General features: G+C 41.5%; 1 protein-coding gene across 8 annotated transcripts; it reads right to left on the bottom strand.

Moving 5' to 3' along the window:
- Nucleotides 1-986: 986 nt before the first annotated feature.
- stard3nl (STARD3 N-terminal like) lies at nucleotides 987-20,006 on the bottom strand. 8 transcript variants are annotated; one of them, XR_007956931.1, is made up of 10 exons: nucleotides 19,330-19,905; nucleotides 18,349-18,477; nucleotides 16,431-16,704; nucleotides 12,622-12,699; nucleotides 12,455-12,532; nucleotides 11,891-11,944; nucleotides 11,672-11,792; nucleotides 11,276-11,374; nucleotides 8,068-8,166; nucleotides 987-3,388 (listed from the first exon to the last, which is right to left on the bottom strand). XR_007956931.1 is itself a non-coding variant. In XM_052023713.1 (10 exons), the coding sequence occupies exons 3-9, from the start codon at nucleotides 16,653-16,655 to the stop codon at nucleotides 8,126-8,128; spliced, it is 696 nt and encodes a 231-aa protein (XP_051879673.1). In that variant the 5' UTR covers nucleotides 16,656-16,704; nucleotides 18,349-18,477; nucleotides 19,330-19,904; the 3' UTR covers nucleotides 987-3,391; nucleotides 8,123-8,125. The 8 variants fall into 8 exon arrangements, 7 of the variants coding, with proteins under 7 accessions (XP_051879673.1, XP_051879669.1, XP_051879667.1 ...); XM_052023713.1 differs by having other exon boundaries at nucleotides 987-3,391; nucleotides 8,123-8,166; nucleotides 19,330-19,904; XM_052023709.1 differs by having other exon boundaries at nucleotides 8,123-8,166; nucleotides 18,331-18,477; nucleotides 19,330-19,903.
- Between the last annotated feature and the right edge of the window lie 575 nt (nucleotides 20,007-20,581).

Here is a 20,581-nt window from a genome sequence, read left to right as displayed (position 1 = left end):
TAGGCTGGGCTTGTTTTCCCTGGAGCAAAGGAGACTGAGGAATGACCTGATGGAGGTATATAAAATAATGAGAGGCATAGATAGGGTAGATAGCTAGAATCTTTTTCCTTATGGCAGGGACATCCAAAAACAAGGTGTAGGTTTAAGGTGAGAGGAAGGAGTTTTAAAGGGGAGCTAAAGGGCAAGTGTTTTTTGTTTATACACAGAGTGGTTGATATCTGGAATGCACTTCCAGACGAGGTGGTGGAATCAGACATAGTTACAACATTTAAGAGACATTTAGACAGACACTTAAATAGGTAAGGCATAGAAGGATATGGCCCTAGTGCAGTCAAATGGGATTAGTGTAGATGGATAAAAGGATCAGCGTGGACATAGTGGGCCAAATGGCCTGCTTCTGTGCTGTGCTATGACACTCAGTAGTTTTATGGTAATGGTGAAGGAATATGCCAGAGTAGGACATTCAGATTATGCCAGAGTACAACTTTGTTCTTTAGAAATGACCTACTAGATCTATTCTGAACCATCCTATGCAGCAGTTACAATGCAACACAACAGTGGCTGTCCTCTATCTGAAGGTGGGAAGTTTTCTTTGTTACCACCAATGCTGTATGGACAGATTCATCCACAAGAAGTAGATTGGCAGGTAAAAAATCAAGTAAGCTTGTACCTTGTGCTAGTTCACTTAGCACCTGGGTCAGCCCAAGTCTCTATCCTTCAGGAATTGGCCACTATGGTCAGTGGTGATACTCAGGTACTTTGAAGAATTCACACAACTATAACGTAAAGGCTTGCAGTGAAAAACAAACATAATGTCACAGAAATCAAGTTAGATAGTTGGGTAAAAAGCAACTGGATGAAATTATCTTCTGAGCTTGCATATTAGAGAACAGATCAGTAATCAGCTGGAGTACAAGGTCAATATGTTATGATGGAAGTTGCAGAAACATTAAGTCAGGAATTGAATGGACATTCATAAAATTTAATTAAAATGGGAAATATTTTCTGCAGTATGTTAATAAATAAAGGTAATCCATTTATTTCATTCATAAAACAAGCCATGACTTGAATTACAGATATTACATGCAGCAACAGAGAACTGATTCTGCACATCTTTGCATTTGTTGATCATTTTTATTCAAGCAATAATTTGTTAACTAATCGTAAAGTGGTCAAACTGCTGATATTGAGCACAGAAGAAACTAATTTCCTTTGTGTAGAATTAGACCTAGCATCAATAAGCAGCAGGACCATTTTGACTTCATTTTATCAATACTCAAATCTTATTCCCACAGCAAAATGCCTTTTTGAAAGACAGCTTGCAGGTAAGAAACTCAATTAATGGATAGAAAGACTAAAAAAAAGCACTGGGCCATGAACTACTGTTCGCTCTACAAAGGAACAGAAACACTGGGAATATCAATAGAGTTGGAACTTTACCTTAAAAATATAATCAGAATACAAAACAGTGCAAGGCTGCAGACAGAAAGAGTACATCAGCTGATAAATTGAACAGAGAATTATTCAATCATTTTGAACAAAGAGCCTGCTCTTGAAGTTGTTTGAGATAAAACAATTAGCAGTTCCAATAATTTGAATTAAATATAAAAAACACATTTCTCAATTGTAATTAAAAGTGGATGCCACATATGAAACATGATGTGAATTCAAAGCTTTGGGAATGGCCACTAAGCAATTTAGTATCAGTGCATAAGCTGCAGCACTTCAATATCTCACTGAATCCATTAACATTAAATTACTGATTTACAAAACTTGTTTGATCAGGTGTATATAATTACACCAGAGCTTTACTTAAAACATTAAACCATATTAATAAAGTCAAATTATGAATCACACCACTTCAAATCAATTTAAAGTTATTACATTAATGGTCTGTGCAAAACTGAGAAAGTAATTTAACAAAAGCACTCTTTAGATGCACAATATTCTCTGCGCACCATCCCTCTGCAACACTACTCTCGTCCTGTGGGAAGCTGCGGACAGAGGAACAGTACCCAATTACCTGTTAAATAGGAATGTTACTAATTAACTTGCATTCTCTCCTGCAGCCCTGGGAAGAGAATATGCATCATTATAATGTCTTGCTTATAATCAAACTCTTTCAGCCATCTCAGAGTCTTGAGAAGCCAGAATCTGCTGGCCCAGTAAAGCACAGACTTTGATTCCTCCTCAGGCAAGAGGGGACACTCTTAGTGAGTAGTGGTTAGGAATCTGAAGACCTCAATGCTGGAGGCAGATTGTATAGGAGAGCAAGAAGAGAACTCAGTTAGCCCATCTATATACAGTTCAAAGGACAAGCAAGCTTCTTTGGGACAGGGTCAGAAGGCATGCTGCTTTCCTGGGGCAAGGGAGGTTAAAAAGGCAGTTGTCTTCCTACGGTCAGAGGTCAGCTAACCTTGGTACAATATCACTGCAAAATCTGAATATATTACACAAGTGCAGGAGCAAGTGAGGAGCTAGGAACCGCTGGAGCTTTGCCAAGGTACAATGTTCTTTATTACAGAGCCCTATTTGACTGCAAGCAAATAAAATGCTAACTGGGGATTTTTATTTCAAACTTTCATTGTTTCAACTATTACAAAGCAAGAAATACTCAAGACCAAGGATGAGAATTTTGTACTGCCCTAGTCACAGAAAGAGCTGCGTCACTGAGTGCTCAGCAGAGAGTGCAGTCAGCTGTCTTGTTACAAGCTTCTGTAGATAATCTGTTACTATGGTAAGAAATACAAATGATTAACAAAAAAATGCTCCCCTAATCCTGAAGTTATTATATGCAGTGACACTCTAGGAACATGGGCTGGCATACACATGCAGCAGTGCACTCATGCAATGCTCCCTTTCATACTTACCTTTACAAATAAGGCAAAATCTGAAAACAGTTCAGAACACTTTATAATTAGCATGGTTTACTGCGTTTGGCCTATTTCATTTAAAATAATGAAAGACCAAATAAAAATCATCAAGAATCATAGTGCAACATAATGCTTAAAGTGAACAGGCCCAATCACAGTCGACAGGTAATCTGATCACACCTTTCAATAATCCTTGATTTTAAGTAGAATTATTAACTATGAAATGATTGATTCCAAACCAAAATGAGATATTCAGAAAAATAATCTTGTGCAGGATTGTGTGATTATAGCATTAGTTTAGTAAAGGCAGAATAAAGAAGGCATTTCAGAGATGGCAGAAGGCAGTATAGCAATGAACTCCCAACAGCTGAAGGGTTCTTGAGCACAGTGAATCACAGACGTCTTGTTATTGGCGATAACAGTCTTGCCCAAGAATAATTCAAGTGTCAGACGAATCTCCAAGCTCGACGATTCCAAAGATTTCCATTGCTTCTTTCAAACTGAACTTCAGCCATCTGCTGAGGGAGATGTGGAGTGTGAATAAGAAGAAATTATGTTAGGACAACTTCTACTTGGATGAAAACACAAAAGAGCAATGATCTAATCAATGCATCAGGAGACTGGATTTATATCTACACAGATGGACACACAAAAAAATAATTTCAGTCTATACCTTCAGAAATGACTGGTAAGCTGTAAAGAGGAGGAGGAGGAGATTTAAAAAGGGATTGTTAAATTGCAGCCTCTGGAAGCGAATGCAAGGAAGTCAGGACATCATGCCATTTTGGGAGTGCTTGAGGAATAAGTGCTGGGGCTTTGGTTCATGAGGCTTCAGCAAGAGGCTGAGCAGAACAGGCAAGGTCGTTTAACTTTATTATTCACTTCGTGAAGTCAGGATAGCTGTCAGGGCAGTTGTATACTCCTCCTGAAGATGTGGGTGATCAGGGAGACTTCCGGAGTCCCTGATGACTACATCTGTGGAAAGTGCACCCAGCTGCAGCTCCTGGCCAACCGCATTAAGGAATTGGAGCTGGAGTCGGATGTATTCAGGATAATCCAGGATGCTGAGAGCATAGGTAATAATTTTAGTGAGGTGGGCACACCTAAGGTGCAGGCTGTAGGTAGTTGGGTGACCACCAGAAAAGGCAAAGGGAGTAGGCAGACAGTGCAGGGGTCCCCTGGGGCCATACCCGTCACTAACAGGTATACCTCCTTGGATACCGTTGGGGAGTTTGGGGGGGGGGGGGGGGGGGGGGAGAGGAGGGGGTGGAAATGACCTTTCAGAGGATAGCAGTAGCAGTCAGGTCTGTGTCTCCGTGACCAGCTCTGAGGCTCGACAGGAAAGGGTGCAGCCAGACAGAGAAATAGTGACAGAAGACTTGCTAGTAAGGGGGAACAAAAAGGAGATTCTGTGGCAGCAGAAGAGAGGCCAAGATGGCATGATGCCTTGCAGGTGCCAGGGTCAAGGATTGTCTCTGAGGAGTTGCAGAACATTCGCAAGGGGGAAGTTGAGCAGCCAAGGATCATTGTATACATTGGTACAAATAACATAGGTAGAGAAAAGGATGAAATCCTGCAGAGTATTGCGAGTTAGGAGAGTTGTTAGAAAGCAGGACCTCAAGGATAGTGATCTCTGGATAACTCCCTGTGCCACATGCTAGTGAGGGCAGGAATAGAAAGATAGGCCAGATGAATGCATGGCTGAGGAGCTGGTGCAGGGGGTGGAGATTCAGATCCTTGGATCATTAGGATCTCTTCTGGGGCTAAGGTGACCTGTACAAGAGGGACAGGTTGCACCTGAACTGGAGGGAGACCAAAATCCATTAAGGTAGATTTGCTAATGCTACTAAGGTTGGTTTAAATTAGATTGGCACGGCATTAGATTGGCATTGGAACCCTGAGCAGTAGTGAGGCAGATGAGAAATTGTGGGCAAATAATGCAGTCAATGAGAGCGAGTTTAGTAGACAGGATAGTCAGGAGCATGGAAAAGGGAGAAGGAAGATCGCTGGTTTAAACTGCATTTATTTCAATGCAAGAGGCTTAACAGGTAAGGCAGATGAACTCGGTGTGGATTGGCTGTGGGGACCAGGATAATATTGCCAAAACAGAATATGGCTAAGGGAAGGGCAGGACTGGCAGCTCAATGTTCCAGGGTACAGATGCTACAGGTGTGACAGAGGTGCAGGTAAGAGATGAGGGGGAGTTGCCTTTTTGATGAGGGTGGACATAACAACAGTGCTTAGAGAGGATATTCCCAAGGGATCATCCAGTGAGGTTTATATGGGTAGAACTTAGAAATAAGAAGGGGATGGTTACTTCGATGGGACTATTTTATAGGCCCACCAGTAGTGAGTGGGTATTAGAAGAGCACACATGTAGGGATATTGCAGATAGTTATAAAAATAATAGGTAGTATTAATGGAAGATTTTAACTTCCCTAATATTGACTGGGCCACCCATAGTGCAAAGGGCTTGGATAGGGTGGAATTTGTTAAATGTGTCCCTTAATTATTATACAGAGGCCTCTACTAGAGAGGGTGCAAAACTAGACCCTCCTCTTAGGGAATGAGGTAGGGCAAGTGACTGAAGTGTCAGTTAGGGAGCACTTTGGGATCAGTGACCATAATTCTATTACTTTCAAAATAGTTATGAAGAAAGATAGGATTGGTTAAGGTCTTAAACTGGGGCAGGGCCAATTTTGTAAGCATTAGGTGGGATCTTGCAGAGGTTGATCAGGTGAGAGTGTTTGTAGGTAAAGAGATGACTGTGGGAGACTTTTAAAAGAGCGATATCAAGAGACCAGGGGCAGCATATTCCTGTTAAGGTAAAGGGCAAAGCCGGCAAGTTTAGGGAACCCTGTCTGATGAGAGATATTGAGGCTCTAGTCAGGAAAAAGGAGGCATACATTGGGTCTAGGCAATCAGGAACAAGCGAATCCCTTGATGTGTATGAGATATCCTTAAGAGGGAAATCAAGAGGGAAATCAGCAAGAGATGGATCTGATAGGCAGGGTTAAGGAAAATCCCAAGAGATTCTATAGGTATATTAAAAGGGTGGCTAGGGAGAGAATAGGTCCCCTTAAAGACCACCCTGGCCATCTATGTGTGGAGCCACAGGAGATGGGAGATCTTTAATGAATATTTTTCATCAGTTTTTACTGTGGAGAAAATGGTGGATGCTAAAGAAACGAGCAAAATGAGTGATGATGTCTTAGACCACATATGAATTACCAGGGAGGAGGTACTGGTGGCTTTAAAGTGCATTAAGGTGGATAAATCCCCAGGGCCTGACTGAATGCATCCTCAGACCTTGTGGGAAGCTAGGGAAGACATTGTAGAGGCTCTTACATAGATATTTGCTTCATCTTTAGCCAAAGGTGAAGTTCTGGAAGACTGGAGGGGGGCTAATGTTGTTCCATTATTTAAGAAAAGCTGCCAGGATGGCAGAACTGCAGCTTGAGGATAGATTAAGTGGCCTATGTTTGTATTCGCTGGACTTTAGAAGAATGAGAGGGGATACAGTGGAAACTTACAAAATGCTGACAGGATGCAAAGAGGGCAGTTCCCCTGGCTGAGTCAGCGTCTTGGATTTATAGGACAAGGGATTCAGGGCTGAAATGAGGAGAAATTTAGTTACCCAGAGGGTGATGAACCTATGGAATATGCTGCCACAGAACTATATGGAGGCCAATTTGCTGAATATATTTAATGAGACAGATACATTTCTAGACACAAAAGGTATCAAGAGATGTGGGGAAAGAGCAGGAATATCGAATATAATCAGCCATAATCATACTGAATGGCAGAGCAGACTTGAACCAAATGACTGACTCCTGTTTTTTTTCTCTACGTTCTGCCTTAAAAATATTCAAAGAATCTTACACTGTCCTTTGAGGAAGTGTGTTCCAAAGGTTGTTCAAAAACCTTCAGTGTGTCATGAACTTTTGGAATTCTCTGCCTCAGAGGCCTGTGAAGTGTATTCAAGGTGGAGACTAACGGACATTTAAACCACAAAGGAGTCAAAGGAACAGGGAAAGAGCTGGCAAGTAGGATTGAGGCCAACAGTGGATTAGCCATGACCTTCCTGAATGGCAGAGCAGACTCAAGGGGGTGTTCCTGTTTCTTAAGTTTCACAACACCCAGAGAAAAAAATTGCTTCATCCATCTTAAATGGGTGACCACCCCCCCCCACAGGTTTTAAACCATGATCCCTTGCTTTTCTCACAAGACGAAACATCATCTCCACATCCTCCTCGAGATCTTATTTGTTTCAATTAAGCCTTCCCTCTCATTTCTAAACTCAGCAGATACAAGCCTAAAGAAGGTTAAACTTTGTACATTAAACACCAGTTACACGTGCAGTAATTATTAACGTCATCCTGAAGGCTTTCTGTTTATTGTGAACCAAAAGCAGTAAGATGTTCGGGCTGTGGACCACAACAGGAAATAATACAAGTCTGTGCAGTTCAGCTAGAACACAGCCTACCAGTGTGGTGTCAGGGACTTGAAATTCGAATGCTATTTGCATACACGTATCGCAACAATCTATCACCAGGTGCAAACAGTCGCACGGAAAACATCTGTTCTGTGTTAAGAACCATTGCGACACAAATATTCTGAGTACTGGGAAATTGTCAACTTTTTAGTGTGGCCAACAGCTAACTTGCTGCACAGCTTGGCACCAAGGAATTCCCTACACAAATTTGGGAAAAACAATGAAACTGGGAGTAAACAAAATGTCAGAAAAAAATGAACAAGTCGGACAACATCTGTAGACTAAAAGGTTCCCAACCTGAAACATCGATTCCTTTTCTCTCTCCACAGATGTTGCCTGAGCTGCTGAATGTTTTATCGCATATTCTGTTTTAATTTCAGATTTGCACTTATGTGGTATTTTTGCTCCAATGACCAAGTGAAACGTCCATCATATTCGTTCCCAAGAAAATCGACACCTGGAGCCTTGGATGCAGATTCAAACTATCATACTTGTACAGGGCAGGCAGACAGGCGTAGGATGAGATAGAAAGGAGGAGGAAAGAACAGCCAGTGGGGGTGGGATGCAATAAAGAGCACTTGCAAATAAGAGACCCCTTCAATTCCATCCCGAGACAGAAGTGAAGAATGTTTCAGGAATAGCATCTATCTTCCTGAATAATTGTGAACCATGCAGCTCTCAGTCACTTCATTCACTCACGGGCCAGAAGTTGAACAAAGCAAACAGGAGTCAACTGATGCACCATTTTCCACACCTGCTAATGCATTGGATACTCAGCATCATCTTCTTCTTCAGAATCTACAAATTAAGAACAGGTTAATGTCAGCTTCCTAATCATAGAAATCTGCGACATAGAAACTGGCTGTCTGGCCATTTGTATTCATGCAGTCAAAAATTGATTTTAGGACAGTTACCGTACAAGTCTGGGTCTGGAGTCTCAGACTGGATGAAAACAGCAAGTTTCCTTCCATAAAGAACAGCAAAACTTTTTTTTTTAAATGACAATCCAATAGCTTCAAGGTCATCAATACTAATACTAACTTTTTATTCCAGATTCCTTAATTGACTGAATTTAAATTTTCCCCCGCTGCTTTGATGGAAGATGAACATCTCCCCAAATCATCAGTCTGGGTTTCTAGTTTGCTGTTGTACCCAACATAAGATTCTCTATCTTTAATCAATATTCTCCATGCATCAAAGAACTCCGAAGCTTGTGCAAACCAAGCTGCCTTTAAACAGATCTCTGCTATCTTTAATTTATTAGCCCATATTTACACAGCGAGAACTAATTTTATCTCAGATCATTACCCCAGTGTTTCCTCACCAATGATTGGCCTAAAATTTTAGGAATGATATTAAAAAGACATTATATCCTTGGCTTATAGATGAAGGCTTGAAGAACAAAAGCAAGGCTATGCTAAACCTATATACAAACACCAGTTGGGCCCCAACTGAAGTATTAAGGCAAATTCCAGACACTATTTTAGCAAGATTGCTATGAGCTTAGTGAGGTTGTAGAGGACTTTCATTAGAATGGTATCAGAAATGTGGTTCTTTGATAACATGGAGAATAAGGAAAAAGTTGGGCTGCTCCCCTTAAGGGACAAAGGAGAGATCTAACAGGGCCGTTCAAGGTTTCAGAGTTTTGACTGAGTAAATAAGGAAATATTTCCAGTGACAGCAGGTTCAGTAACCAAATTACGTAAGTTCTAATGATCTGAAATGTGCTGTCCATAATGGTAGTTGAAATTGACTCTTAATTTTCAGCTGACAAATGAATAAACCCATCAAAAGGACTGAGGTACAGGGAAAACAGCAGGCAAGCAAGACTAATTGAGCAGATTAGTCAAGGAACAGGCACAAATGATCTCCTGTGCTGTAATATTCTACCTTCATCAACTTCAATTTTTTTAACAAAATATCTCAGATCTAAGTTTTTTATAATTTCCTCACAGGAGACAGCAATCTAGTGAATCAATGCTGTATCTACTGGTTGCCTCAACATTCTTCTTAAAGCAGAAACCAGAATGGGTCTCTGACTGTAGACCTACTGCCCCCTAGCAGCCCTTCAAATGTTTCTACTGGTTGTTAAGGGGCCAGGCAGAAGAGTTGCCAGAGAGAAATAGAGTTTTAGAAATTAATCCTTTTTTCATGCCAGAAATTGAACATTCGTATCTTTACTGATCAGATTTTTTAATGCTGTGGACAGGAAGGCAGGCACGAGGACAAAATGAGGTGATGGTGGTGGTAAAAAGTGGCAGGAACAGACAAACTATGGGAGAAGCAGAAAAGAGAGGAAGAGAGAGAGTAGAAAGAGAAACGTTAGTATGTTTGGCCCCAAGCTTGGTGAAGTGACTGTGGTCTGGCTAAAAACAGTTACACCTCCTTGTACTCAACACCTGTAACACTGAAACCTTAGCCCAGACAGCAGAGTTGAGAGTCACAGCATATGGGAAACACTCACTGTGGTTTAACCACAACTCTGCAGAAATGGGCTGATTTGAGAAACAAGCTCCAGTATTGGAGAATCAGTACTACAGAGGAGTCAATACAAATTTTAACCCTTTTCTGTATGAAATATTTGCAAGATAGGGGATGTGGTAAATAGACTGGAGACTGGATGTGGTAAATAATTGCAACAATTCTCAATGAGTCAAATGGCAGTTCAGACATACCCTGCAGACACTATTAATCTGTGCATCTTAACACTACCAGTCTAACTTAGGGAGGTGATTGATCCTTTTCCAAAATCAAACCTCATCTGCTACTACTACACTTAAGATGAAGAATCTAATGGGCATCAGCATGAATACACTGAAGGGCCAATCACTGTAGAGCAGCTGTTTACAATGCGACAGTGACACTTCTGAGAATCAGCATCAGCTTTCCCTGTAGCGGTGAGAACTGAATTCACGTTTAATGAACCCACCAGAAAGCAGAAGTGCAGATTTTAACTGATACAATATATGTTTGAAAGATTCAAAATAAAATTTAAACACTGCTTTAGGATCAAAATTACAGTGATAAGCACAAATCTCTGGAAACTCCTTGGCAAACCTTTGTCATTTGGGGAAATGATAGGTGATATTTGCTGCTGTTAGTGCAGAAAATAAATTACATTAATAAAAAAATAAACTGGATATTTATGTATAATTTTGTGTACTGGAGGCTATTCTTGCTCATCCACCAAGTATGTGCTCTTTAGGCTGAGAGATAGGGAGAGGGCACCTACACCAAAGCAGCCAAACTAGCTCGTAGATCATCACAAAAACCCAACTATTCAATTTCCAACATTAGCCTGCTTGGATTACAGAAGTGTTTAGAAATTCTATTTCTAGCCATTAATAATATTACTAATATTCTAAAAATGTAAAGAAGCTATAACAACTTTATTTACACCACATCTTTAACACAAGAAAACATCCTATGTCCTGTAAGATATACAGCAGCAGGATAAGCTTTTGAGGGAAAACCTGTACAGTGAAGAGGCACAAATTCGTTGTCAGATGATTGGAGTAACAGTGCAATTTGTCAGGAGAGGGCTTCATTTCTGCATTCCGACAATGTGAGGAGCACTAGCAATGAGAAGGGTACATGGGTAAAAGACATGGCTACTCAGTTTCAGCTGAATGTCCCTGGGTTGTTATCACAATGTGCTGCCACTGCAATAACCGGCTTATCAACAGCTCTTGTCTCTTGCTCCATGCCGATACCATGTAGGTGTACGTTTCAAGTATCAATGGATATTTGGGCAAGACTTAATAAAATGCTCAATATTCTTAATGTAATTTATGCCCAATAAAAACAAGCTGAGGGAAATTTCCCATAAACATGCCATTATTAGCCCCGAGGAACCAAACGCAATTTGAGATGACCGACACTCTCAGCATTCTTCGTCAATACTCACCCACAACAGATTCAGGAGGAGAATAAAACTGGCCATCTGAGAGAGGGCCAGGTAGGATGAGAGGTGCTTGTTCTGATGCATCAGATATAGTAAAGATTCCTGGAACAGAAAAAATTATACTGAGGTGATGGACTGGCAGAATCATTACCCTTATAACCATAAACATCAAAGCTGTGACTTGGTTTACTAACCCAAGAGGTGCCATCCTGTCTAAATACACTGCTAATTCAAAAATGTTTCAGAAACAGTAGAACTGACAAGGAATAGGTTGCAGATAAAACAAATGTTCAGATTGGCATTGCTGAAAAGGTGATATAAAGTTCAGTGCTGGGGATCTTCTTTTATGAGGACTACAGAGATAGTTAGATTGAAAGTAAATTGAGAAATTTTACTAACTGTTTTCATCCTTGGCCTCTTGTGGCAAAACTTTAAAATCCAGGAACCAGGTCTCGATCCAGGCAAGTATGAAGGAGATTATTGGCAGCAAATAGGCAAAGGCTGTTCCTTCTACCAATAGCTAAAGTGAAATCAGACAAGTTAAAGAAACTAGCAACAAAAAGTAATCTCAGTATAGATCTCTTATATAAAGAGTTTAGTTGCATGGTTACTACATACCTTGGAAATGATGACCTTTGCAATTAGAAAGGCACTGGTAACAGCTGTTGTAATCTAGAACAGAAGAAACATTCCCAGTCACAGCAGAATTAGGGCTATGAGGATTCATGAAGATTTCTGCACTTAATCCAAATATTCTTTGAATCAACGCATGTTTACAGCAAAAAGCAATTACCATTTCTAACACCCCGACTGTCTCCAACATGCCTATGCTGCTCAGTAGTCTAAGAAGCAGGGAAACAAAGTTTCAAGGAAAATAATAATGTCCCTATCCAACAGATCATTATTATTCATTAGGAGTCTAGATGCAAAGTCTACAGTCACCTGAGCAATAGACTTGTCTTTTGGAGTCAAGCAGAGCGCAAGAGAGAACATTGAACCTTATGGGTTCAAGAGCGTCTATGATCTTTCTTCCCCTGCAACAGCGGGTTGTAATCTCATTTTCAGATGTACACATCTTTAAAAATAAACTGTTTCCTGATTTGAAAAGGGTTGAGTTCCTGGTCCACATTTAATAGATGTCCAGTCACTTTCCTATCACAGTGGGCAAGAACAATCACTCACCGCAATTACCCACCAGTGGTGTAACCTGCACAGGGCGTATGCAAAGACCAGCATAAGGAATCGGAACACTGCCAGTAACTGCAAAGACAAAGACAACTAGATAAAAGTTGTACAAGGTTTGGAATATAGCATTAAAAAGTTTAAGGAAAATGAGAAAATCTACTCACAAATATATCGAAGTAAGATTTGTGGAAATCATAACGAACAACTTCATTTTTTAATCTAGGAATTATGCCACCATCTACCTAGAAAACAAAAAAAGACAACTGGAATCATTTTGTCAGCAGTTGTTATTGAAACCGGGTGAAATAATCCTGCATCCAGAAACTGGTTGGCAATGATTTTGAACGTAAAAAAGTAGAACAGATACACAGACAATTTTTAACACTCAAAGAGAGCCCAACTTATTAATAATTGGTGTAATAAAATGACTTTGTGCTCTGCTTGTGAGATTCTAAACACAGTGCCACTATTAATGCCACATTGCAGTGTTGCTGACAACTGGAGCTTCATATCTAATGCTGTTCACATTATTAACCTACTCTGGTTGGGATACATAAAGCAATCTGGCACTAACTTCATAAACCTGAAGTTCAGGTTTACTATGTTCCAGACACGTCTGCTTTCAGTGAACTGATATTTTTTTAAATTAAGATTCTAAAAGGAGTTTGCGGAAAGTGCAGAAACGTGCCCAACTCTCAGAAAACTTGCATAGACGTGGTGAGTTGAATGATCCCCTTGCCTGTAATATTTCAGGATTATTCAAACAAAACATTGAACAATTAAACAAAAAAGCTTCAACTACTTAAATACCTCAATAAAAACACAAAGGGAAGGATTATTAGGTTACAAGCTTGCACTACTATTCTATAAAATCATGGCTCATCTTGTACTTCCCGGTCTCTGTATTCTCAGATTACTTAGTGCCCAAAATCTACCCCTCATCTTTGAATAGGCAGAGGAGTAAGATTCTGAAGATTCACAATCTTCTACAAAGAAACTTCTCGTCCTAAATGGTTAACCCCAATGCTGAGAATTTGTCCTCATCATTTCCAGATCCACCAGCAAATCTCTCTGATCTCCCACGTCAGTCCCTCAGAATCTTACACGACTCAGAATCACCTTTTATTCTTATGAACTCCAGAAAGCACAAGCCAAATTAACTGTTTCTCTCTCCACAGATTCTGCCTGACCTGCTTAGTTTTTCAGGCATTATCCATTTTCTGTTTTCTGTTTTTTCCCTCTTATTCTACATTCATAATTCTAGCCTGCCAGGCAAGTCCCATCACCTTACAATTAACAACATATTAGAACATAGAGCAGCACAGCACAGGAACAGGTCCTTCAGCCCATGATGCCAATTCAAACTAATCCCGTCTGCCTGCATGTGATCTATATCCCTCCATTCCCTCTCACCTTAAAGCTATACCCTCTAGTATTTGACATTTCCACCCTGGGAAAAGGACACCATCTACACCTCTCATAATTTTATATACTTCTATCCGGTCACCCCTCAGACTCTGATGCTCCAGAGAAAACAATCCCAGTTTGTCCAACCTCCTCGTATAGCTAGTACTCTCTAATCTAGGCAACATGCTGGTGTACCTCTTCTGTATCATCTCCAAAGCTTCCTCAGCCTTCCTGTAGTGTGGTGACCAGAACTACACACAATATTCCAAATGAAGTCTAACCAAAGTTTTATGCAGATACAACATGATTTCCTGACTTTTATAATCAACACCCCGACTGACAAAGGCACGGATGCTTTTTTACCATCCTATCTACCTGTGCTGTCACTTTCAGGGAGCTATGGATTTGCACCCCACGATTCCTCTGTACATTTATGCTCCCAAGAATCCTGCCATGTACTATACACCTTCTCCTTACATTTGACCTCCCAAAGTGCAAAACCTCACACTTGTCCAGATTGAACTCCATCTGCCATTTCATTAATCTGGCCCTGCCTGTCCTTCCTTTCAGCCTTACGTGACCTAACCTCCACCTTTCCCTCAATCCTTCCACCTGCTGACCTACAGCTCTGGTTCCCACCCCCCTGCCACTCATTTAAACACTCCTGAGTAGTACGAGAAGACCTCTCTCCAAGGATATTGGTTCTCCTCCAATTTACCTGACCCTTCTGTCAGACACACCAGCTCCTTAGCCATACATTTAACTGTGCTATCTTCCTATCTCTTGCTTCGCTAAGCCCATGACACGTGGAGTAATCCTGAGACTACAACTCGAGGTCCTGTTTCCTGTCCTAATTCCCTGAAATCTCTTGGTAGAACATCATCTCTCTTCCTGCTGATGTCATTGCTACCAATATGGACTACAACCTTTGGCTGCTCACCCTCCCCTTTCAGAATCTTTTGTGCCTGCTCAGAGACATCCTTGACCCTGGCACCAGGGCAGCAACACCATCCTGGAGTCCCACACACTGCCACAGAAATGAATGCCTGTGTCCCTGTCGAAAGAGTTCCCTATCACTAATGCTCACAGGCCCAGTAGCTTAACGTGCTGATAACCATCCTTATTAAACCCCTTTACCTGGCAAGTTGCTAATGTTTACCTCTACTCAGATTAAGACGATCACAGATGAAGTATAATGTACAAAATATGACCCTGTGCGGTTTGATAGGAAGAGTAGAGAAAAACGTTAGCAACTTGTTAATGTTTCAGCAGTTTCAGTTCCTTTAAAGTCAAATGAATCAATGTTGATTCGGTAATCAAATAGAATAAGTGGTGTTGGAACAAGTCCAGCTCTCTGGGATGTCAACACAATTTCTACCATCTTGCTGTGCAACAGATGTAATGGCAGGAAGTAAAGTTCTCTTTCTGGAAGTCACCCAACAGAACAGGCAGAAAAGTCTATTGAATGTATCAAAGGATAGGACGGCAATAGCTAAGGGCCTGAGAAAACACAGACTCACCGAAAACAAGACTCACTGAAAACAGCCTAGAGATAATTATCTGGGCTCTTGCCAGCTTGTTGTAAAAGAGGGTTGTTTGTGTGTAGATTCTGGTATTAATCAGTGATTTCCCCTGAGGCTGCCATTTTTAGGATAAAGTCAAATGCACAGTGATGGCTCCTGTCTTAAGCAGGACAAAGTAACCAGAAGTTGATGTAAAGAATAACCTGATAGTTTTATTGCACTTCAGGTTAGAGATATGTAATGGCAGTAATGTAAAATCATGAAATGCAATTTAAAGGTATGACACTGGCAAATTCAAAACAAAGGTTCCTGTGACTACTATAAGGGAAAATATTCAGATCCACTGAAAAATATGATGTGCAATTCTGGCCATAATAAATGGAATAAAGTTGCTGCCCGAGGATTATAGAGGAAAACAGACTTTACTGTTAGGAGGAAAGTGGATAAAAGTGTAAAAGTCTTTGCGCACAGACCAGAAGAAGAATTACACTCAATTCTGTTTAACTCCTTCTCTGCAAGCAGAGTTGCTAATGGTATGGAACTAGGGTAGGAAAGTGAGACAGGGCAAAATCTCAATAAAAAGTTTTTATATACAAAAATTAAGAGTCATTTCCTGTGATTTCCAAAAAGAAGTTAGTTAGCTTCATTAGCTAAATATAATGGACTAATGGTGCAAACTCAGTGACCTTAATTGACCAAATTTTCACATTTCTTATGTACGATTTTGCAATAAACAACTTTCTGACCAAATCATGGCTGACACCTAAAATACAGAATGTGTATTCCTGACAAGGGCAGAAATCATGACAGGAAACTGTTGGCTTTGATCCCACCCGCTCCTATCCAAAGCCCGTCTAGAATGACATTCCATCCATCTGTGGCGAGGTCTTGCCTTCCATGCTACAAGCATAAGCCAGGCCTCCCACCAACCCTCCTATCAGCTGTTATTTAACCGTACAATAAAATCTGTAAGGTTGTTCGAACAATCTACAGGAATCATTAAAACCTGTTCATTGGAACACAAATCAGAGTTCAATACTTACATTCAATTCAATTATCCACAGCAGACCAACAAATAAAAGGTCAAAAGTAACAAATAAACAGAAAGTCCTCCTGACATCAGAAATGATCCTTTTACCATTGGATTTGTATGGATCTAACTTAGCTGTAACTTGGGACGCAGTGATGGATTGCACAGTACTGAGGGAGGCACTGGGACCGAAATAATTGACTCCAGCATTTTCCTGGCCAGTGGGCAATCTGCTCATCCTGCAAAGGCCTGCCACCGATCATTAACACATTCAGCATCACCACAAGCTGCAAAAAAAAACAGAAAGGTAAGAGATCAGGACTTGCAGAGCTAAAGCAATTTCATAAAGCTTGCCAGCCCTGAATGAAGACAAAAGTGAGCAACTTATTGGTAGAAAACAGCAAACAAGGAGTGTTGCACGGTAAAGCAGAATCACCCTCTGCTCTTCTTTCTTCCCCCCCACCCCCCCCCCAACACTTACCCCAGTAAATAATCTGTCCCCAGAGCTCAGTGCTCTTTGGCAGGTTTAAGCTCTGACAATGTTATACAATAAGTTTTAATGTAGAGCAACACCCCAGGAACTTCCAGGAACATTAACAAATAAAATATAACAACCTCACGCAAGAAAGTAATAGCTAGATAGCCAAAAATATGATAAACAGGGTAGGGTCTTAAAGGAGGAAAGGAAGGAAGGAAGTAAAGAAGACAGCTAAGGACCTTGGCAGCTGATGACTGAAGTATACCAGAGGTATGGATCATCGTTTCTCTCCTTGCTCTGTAACAAAATTCCTTGTGTTATTCAGCTCTGGGGAACAGTGCTTCTCATAAAGATAATTAATCTCACTAAAGAGTATTAAAATTTTATTTTATCTTACAAATAGAGAAACATACTTGCTTTAATGAAATACCATCTGCTCTTTGTTAATTTATCATATAGCTTCTAAAAATTACATGCAGGTGACACCTACATTTCCCTTCACGAAAATGTTCTAAAGGGAGTGCAGGACAGAGGAACCTGGGTATAAATCCTTGAAAGTGGTGGGCATGTGGTTAATAAAGCACAAGGCCCACGGAAAATTAGAAGCATGGAGTACAAACACAGCGAAGTAATGTTGAACCTGAATAAGAACACCACTTAGACCTCAAAGAGAGTTTTGCATCCAATTCTTGTCACCATAGGGTGTTGAAAGATGTGAAGGTCATAAAGGGGGAACAGGAAAGATTTACTAGAATAGTTTCAGGGATGAGGGCCTTCAGCTATAAGGTTTCTTTATTATTTATTAATAATGGATTTGCCAAGCTTGAAACCCATAGCAATAAAAAGGGATGCAGCAATAAGGATAGAAATTTGATTGTAACAAGAAACGCAGGCAGCAAAAGGTTGTCTTTTTGAACAATAGGGAAGCGTTGGTGGTGGTCGCCAAGGGTCAATACCTGGACCACTTTTTTTCTTAATGTATGTTACTGATCTGCTTTTGAATGAACTGGGAGTTTGGGGAACAACAGGAGAATTGAGCAATAGAGCAAGCACATTTAGTGTCAAAGTCCAAGAAGATTATGCGAAAGGCCTACAGCAAGAGTAGACAAGAGAAAGAGCAGGGCTGATAACAAGCAAAGTAAAAATGTATTATTGAGCCAAGAGATAGTTCAGGAGACTTATTTCAGATCAAAGCAAACAAAAATAGTATAGAAGAGTCTGTAAGACAGTGCAAGTATTTAATCTAGAGCAAGAGAATCTACAGTCAACAGAACGCAGCAAGGGGAAAAGTGAACTTTTTGTATTCACTCAAAGGGTAAGCCTCTGAGGTTCCAAGCAACAGACTGTGACCATTGTCTCAGTTAATGATTGCTTATTTGTACTGGATGAAACTTGCTCAGCTAATTTGTTGTGATTATAACCAATACACTTGTACCTATAGTGGTTTCATTACCATCCACAAAATGCATCACAGCCACCTGCCTGGTCTACTCCAACACAATCTCAGCTACTGAGCAGGAACAAAGCAGCAAGTTCACAGTTCTTCTTGCAGGATCTCCTCTAATTCGCACAATATCCTGACCTGAAAGTATATTGCCATTCTTTCATCATTATGCAATCTAAATTCAGGAACTTCCCATCCAATATCACAATAACAAAAATACCCACATTTGACTAGATTGGAAAATGGCAAAAGGGAGGAATACAGAAAACAGGGCATTGCAGACAGTTAACTTATCATCTGTCATAGAGAAAGTATTAGAAACTATCTTTAAAGAACTCATAGGAGGGCATCTAGAAGAATTGAAGTTAATCGTAAAGTCAAAATAGTTCTGTGAAGAGGAAATTTATGTTTCACCAATTTAATGGAGTTCTTTGAAGAATTAATGTACTGTCAATAAAAGGGGACCAGTGGATATACTACACATAGATTTCCGGAAGACATTTGATACAGTGCCACATGAAAGGTTATTGCAGAAAAAAATAATAATTAGGAAAGCTAACAGTATTTGTTTCCTGCAAAAGGATTCGAATACAAAAAAGGGAGGTTATGCTTGTCATTTGGGCATTTGTGAGGCCATATCTGGAGTACTACATGCAGTACTAGGCTCTTTAGTTAATATATTGGAAACAGGTCAGGAAGCTTTACTCAACTGAAACTTGGAATATGTGGGAGGAAATAATAGAGCTTCATGTTTAGGCAACTGAAGACATTGTCAAAGTTTGAACAAGTGAACTTATGAACAGTCAACAACTTAGAATTAAGAGAAACAGAGAATTTTGGAGTTATAGGGCCAGAGAAAGAATGATTAGAGAAGTGGGAATTTTAAAATGAGGTGTTGCTTGACTTGTAGCCAGTTTGGTGAACAAACCAGGCAGCAGTACAACCTTAACAGCAAGGAGTCCCACTAGTATACTATGTATGAATAATCACCTAAACACATCGGAGACATGGGCAAGGCCGTCAACACTGGATGAGATGAGGCAGGGATGGAAATATGTAGTCTAAGCAATGGAGCCAATATGTGGTCCAAAACCCATCTTTGAATCAAATACCATGGTCGTGGGCAGTCTGGTTCAGATTCTGGCAGTTACTAGAGCTGGAACTGTTTGTTAGAGAATGTAATTTGTGATACAGACCGACTTATAGGTAACTGTTAATGTTCTCGAGGGGCAGCACTGGTTTACAGCCCGATTCTCAGCAACAGGCACAGAAGGTGAGGATGTCAAGCACGCAGATGACCCCAGAACTAGGAGCCGGTGAAGTGGGAGATTTAGCCGATGGTTTAATTCCTTCAAACATGTAAACAGAGCGGCCCCAGCCCCACCCGAGCATCCCTGGCACCCGAGATAAGGGAGTTCCAGCCCGAGGATCCGTGCCGGGAGCCCAGGGCAGTGAGGCGAGCGGCCTCGGGGAGACTCGACTCCGCTCCACCCGGCCCATCCTTGCGACCAGACTCCGGACATCAGAACAACCTGCTCTCGGGCTTCTTCAACCCACCGAGCCACGGCCGACAGTCCCACCGCAGCCCGGGCCCGGTCTTACCTGAGCGCCTGACGGGGGGAGGGGGAGGGGGAGGGGGGGGGGGGGGGCGAGCACAGCGGAACTGCTGTCAGGGGAAGAGTTTACAGACGGACCGGAGGATCACGTGATCTGAGCGGGGTTCCGCCCCGGGACAGATGGACCGGGGGGGGGGGGACAGATGGACCGGGGGGGGGGACAGATGGACCGGGGGGGGGGGGGGGGGACAGATGGACCGGGGGGGGGGGGGGGGGGGACAGATGGACCGGGGGGGGGGGGGGGGGGGACAGATGGACCGGGGGGGGGGGGGGGGGGGACAGATGGACCGGGGGGGGGGGGGGGGGGGGACAGATGGACCGGGGGGGGGGGACAGATGGACGGGGCTGGTGGTGGTGGTGGTGGTGGAGGAGGTTGGGGGAATGGATGGGGAGAATGGGGAATGGATGGGGAAGATAGGGGCAGAGAGGGAGATGATGGGGAAGGAGAGGGTGGGGATGTTTTACAATCGGAAACATGTTTTACAAAATTCAGCCAATGCAGCTGATGTTTTCACAGTATTGGAAATGTATCCAATAAAATGAATCTTCACACAGTACTTTTTCTTTATTGCTGTTGTGATACAACCTCTCGGCTACAGCAAACCACCATTGTTTGATGGCCACAC

Source organism: Pristis pectinata, chromosome 9 (assembly GCF_009764475.1).
Source record: "Pristis pectinata isolate sPriPec2 chromosome 9, sPriPec2.1.pri, whole genome shotgun sequence".
In the NCBI taxonomy this organism is placed as follows: Eukaryota; Metazoa; Chordata; class Chondrichthyes; order Rhinopristiformes; family Pristidae; genus Pristis; species Pristis pectinata.
The sequence above is the reverse complement of the archived record's forward strand: the minus strand, read 5'-3'. Positions and strand labels throughout refer to the sequence as shown.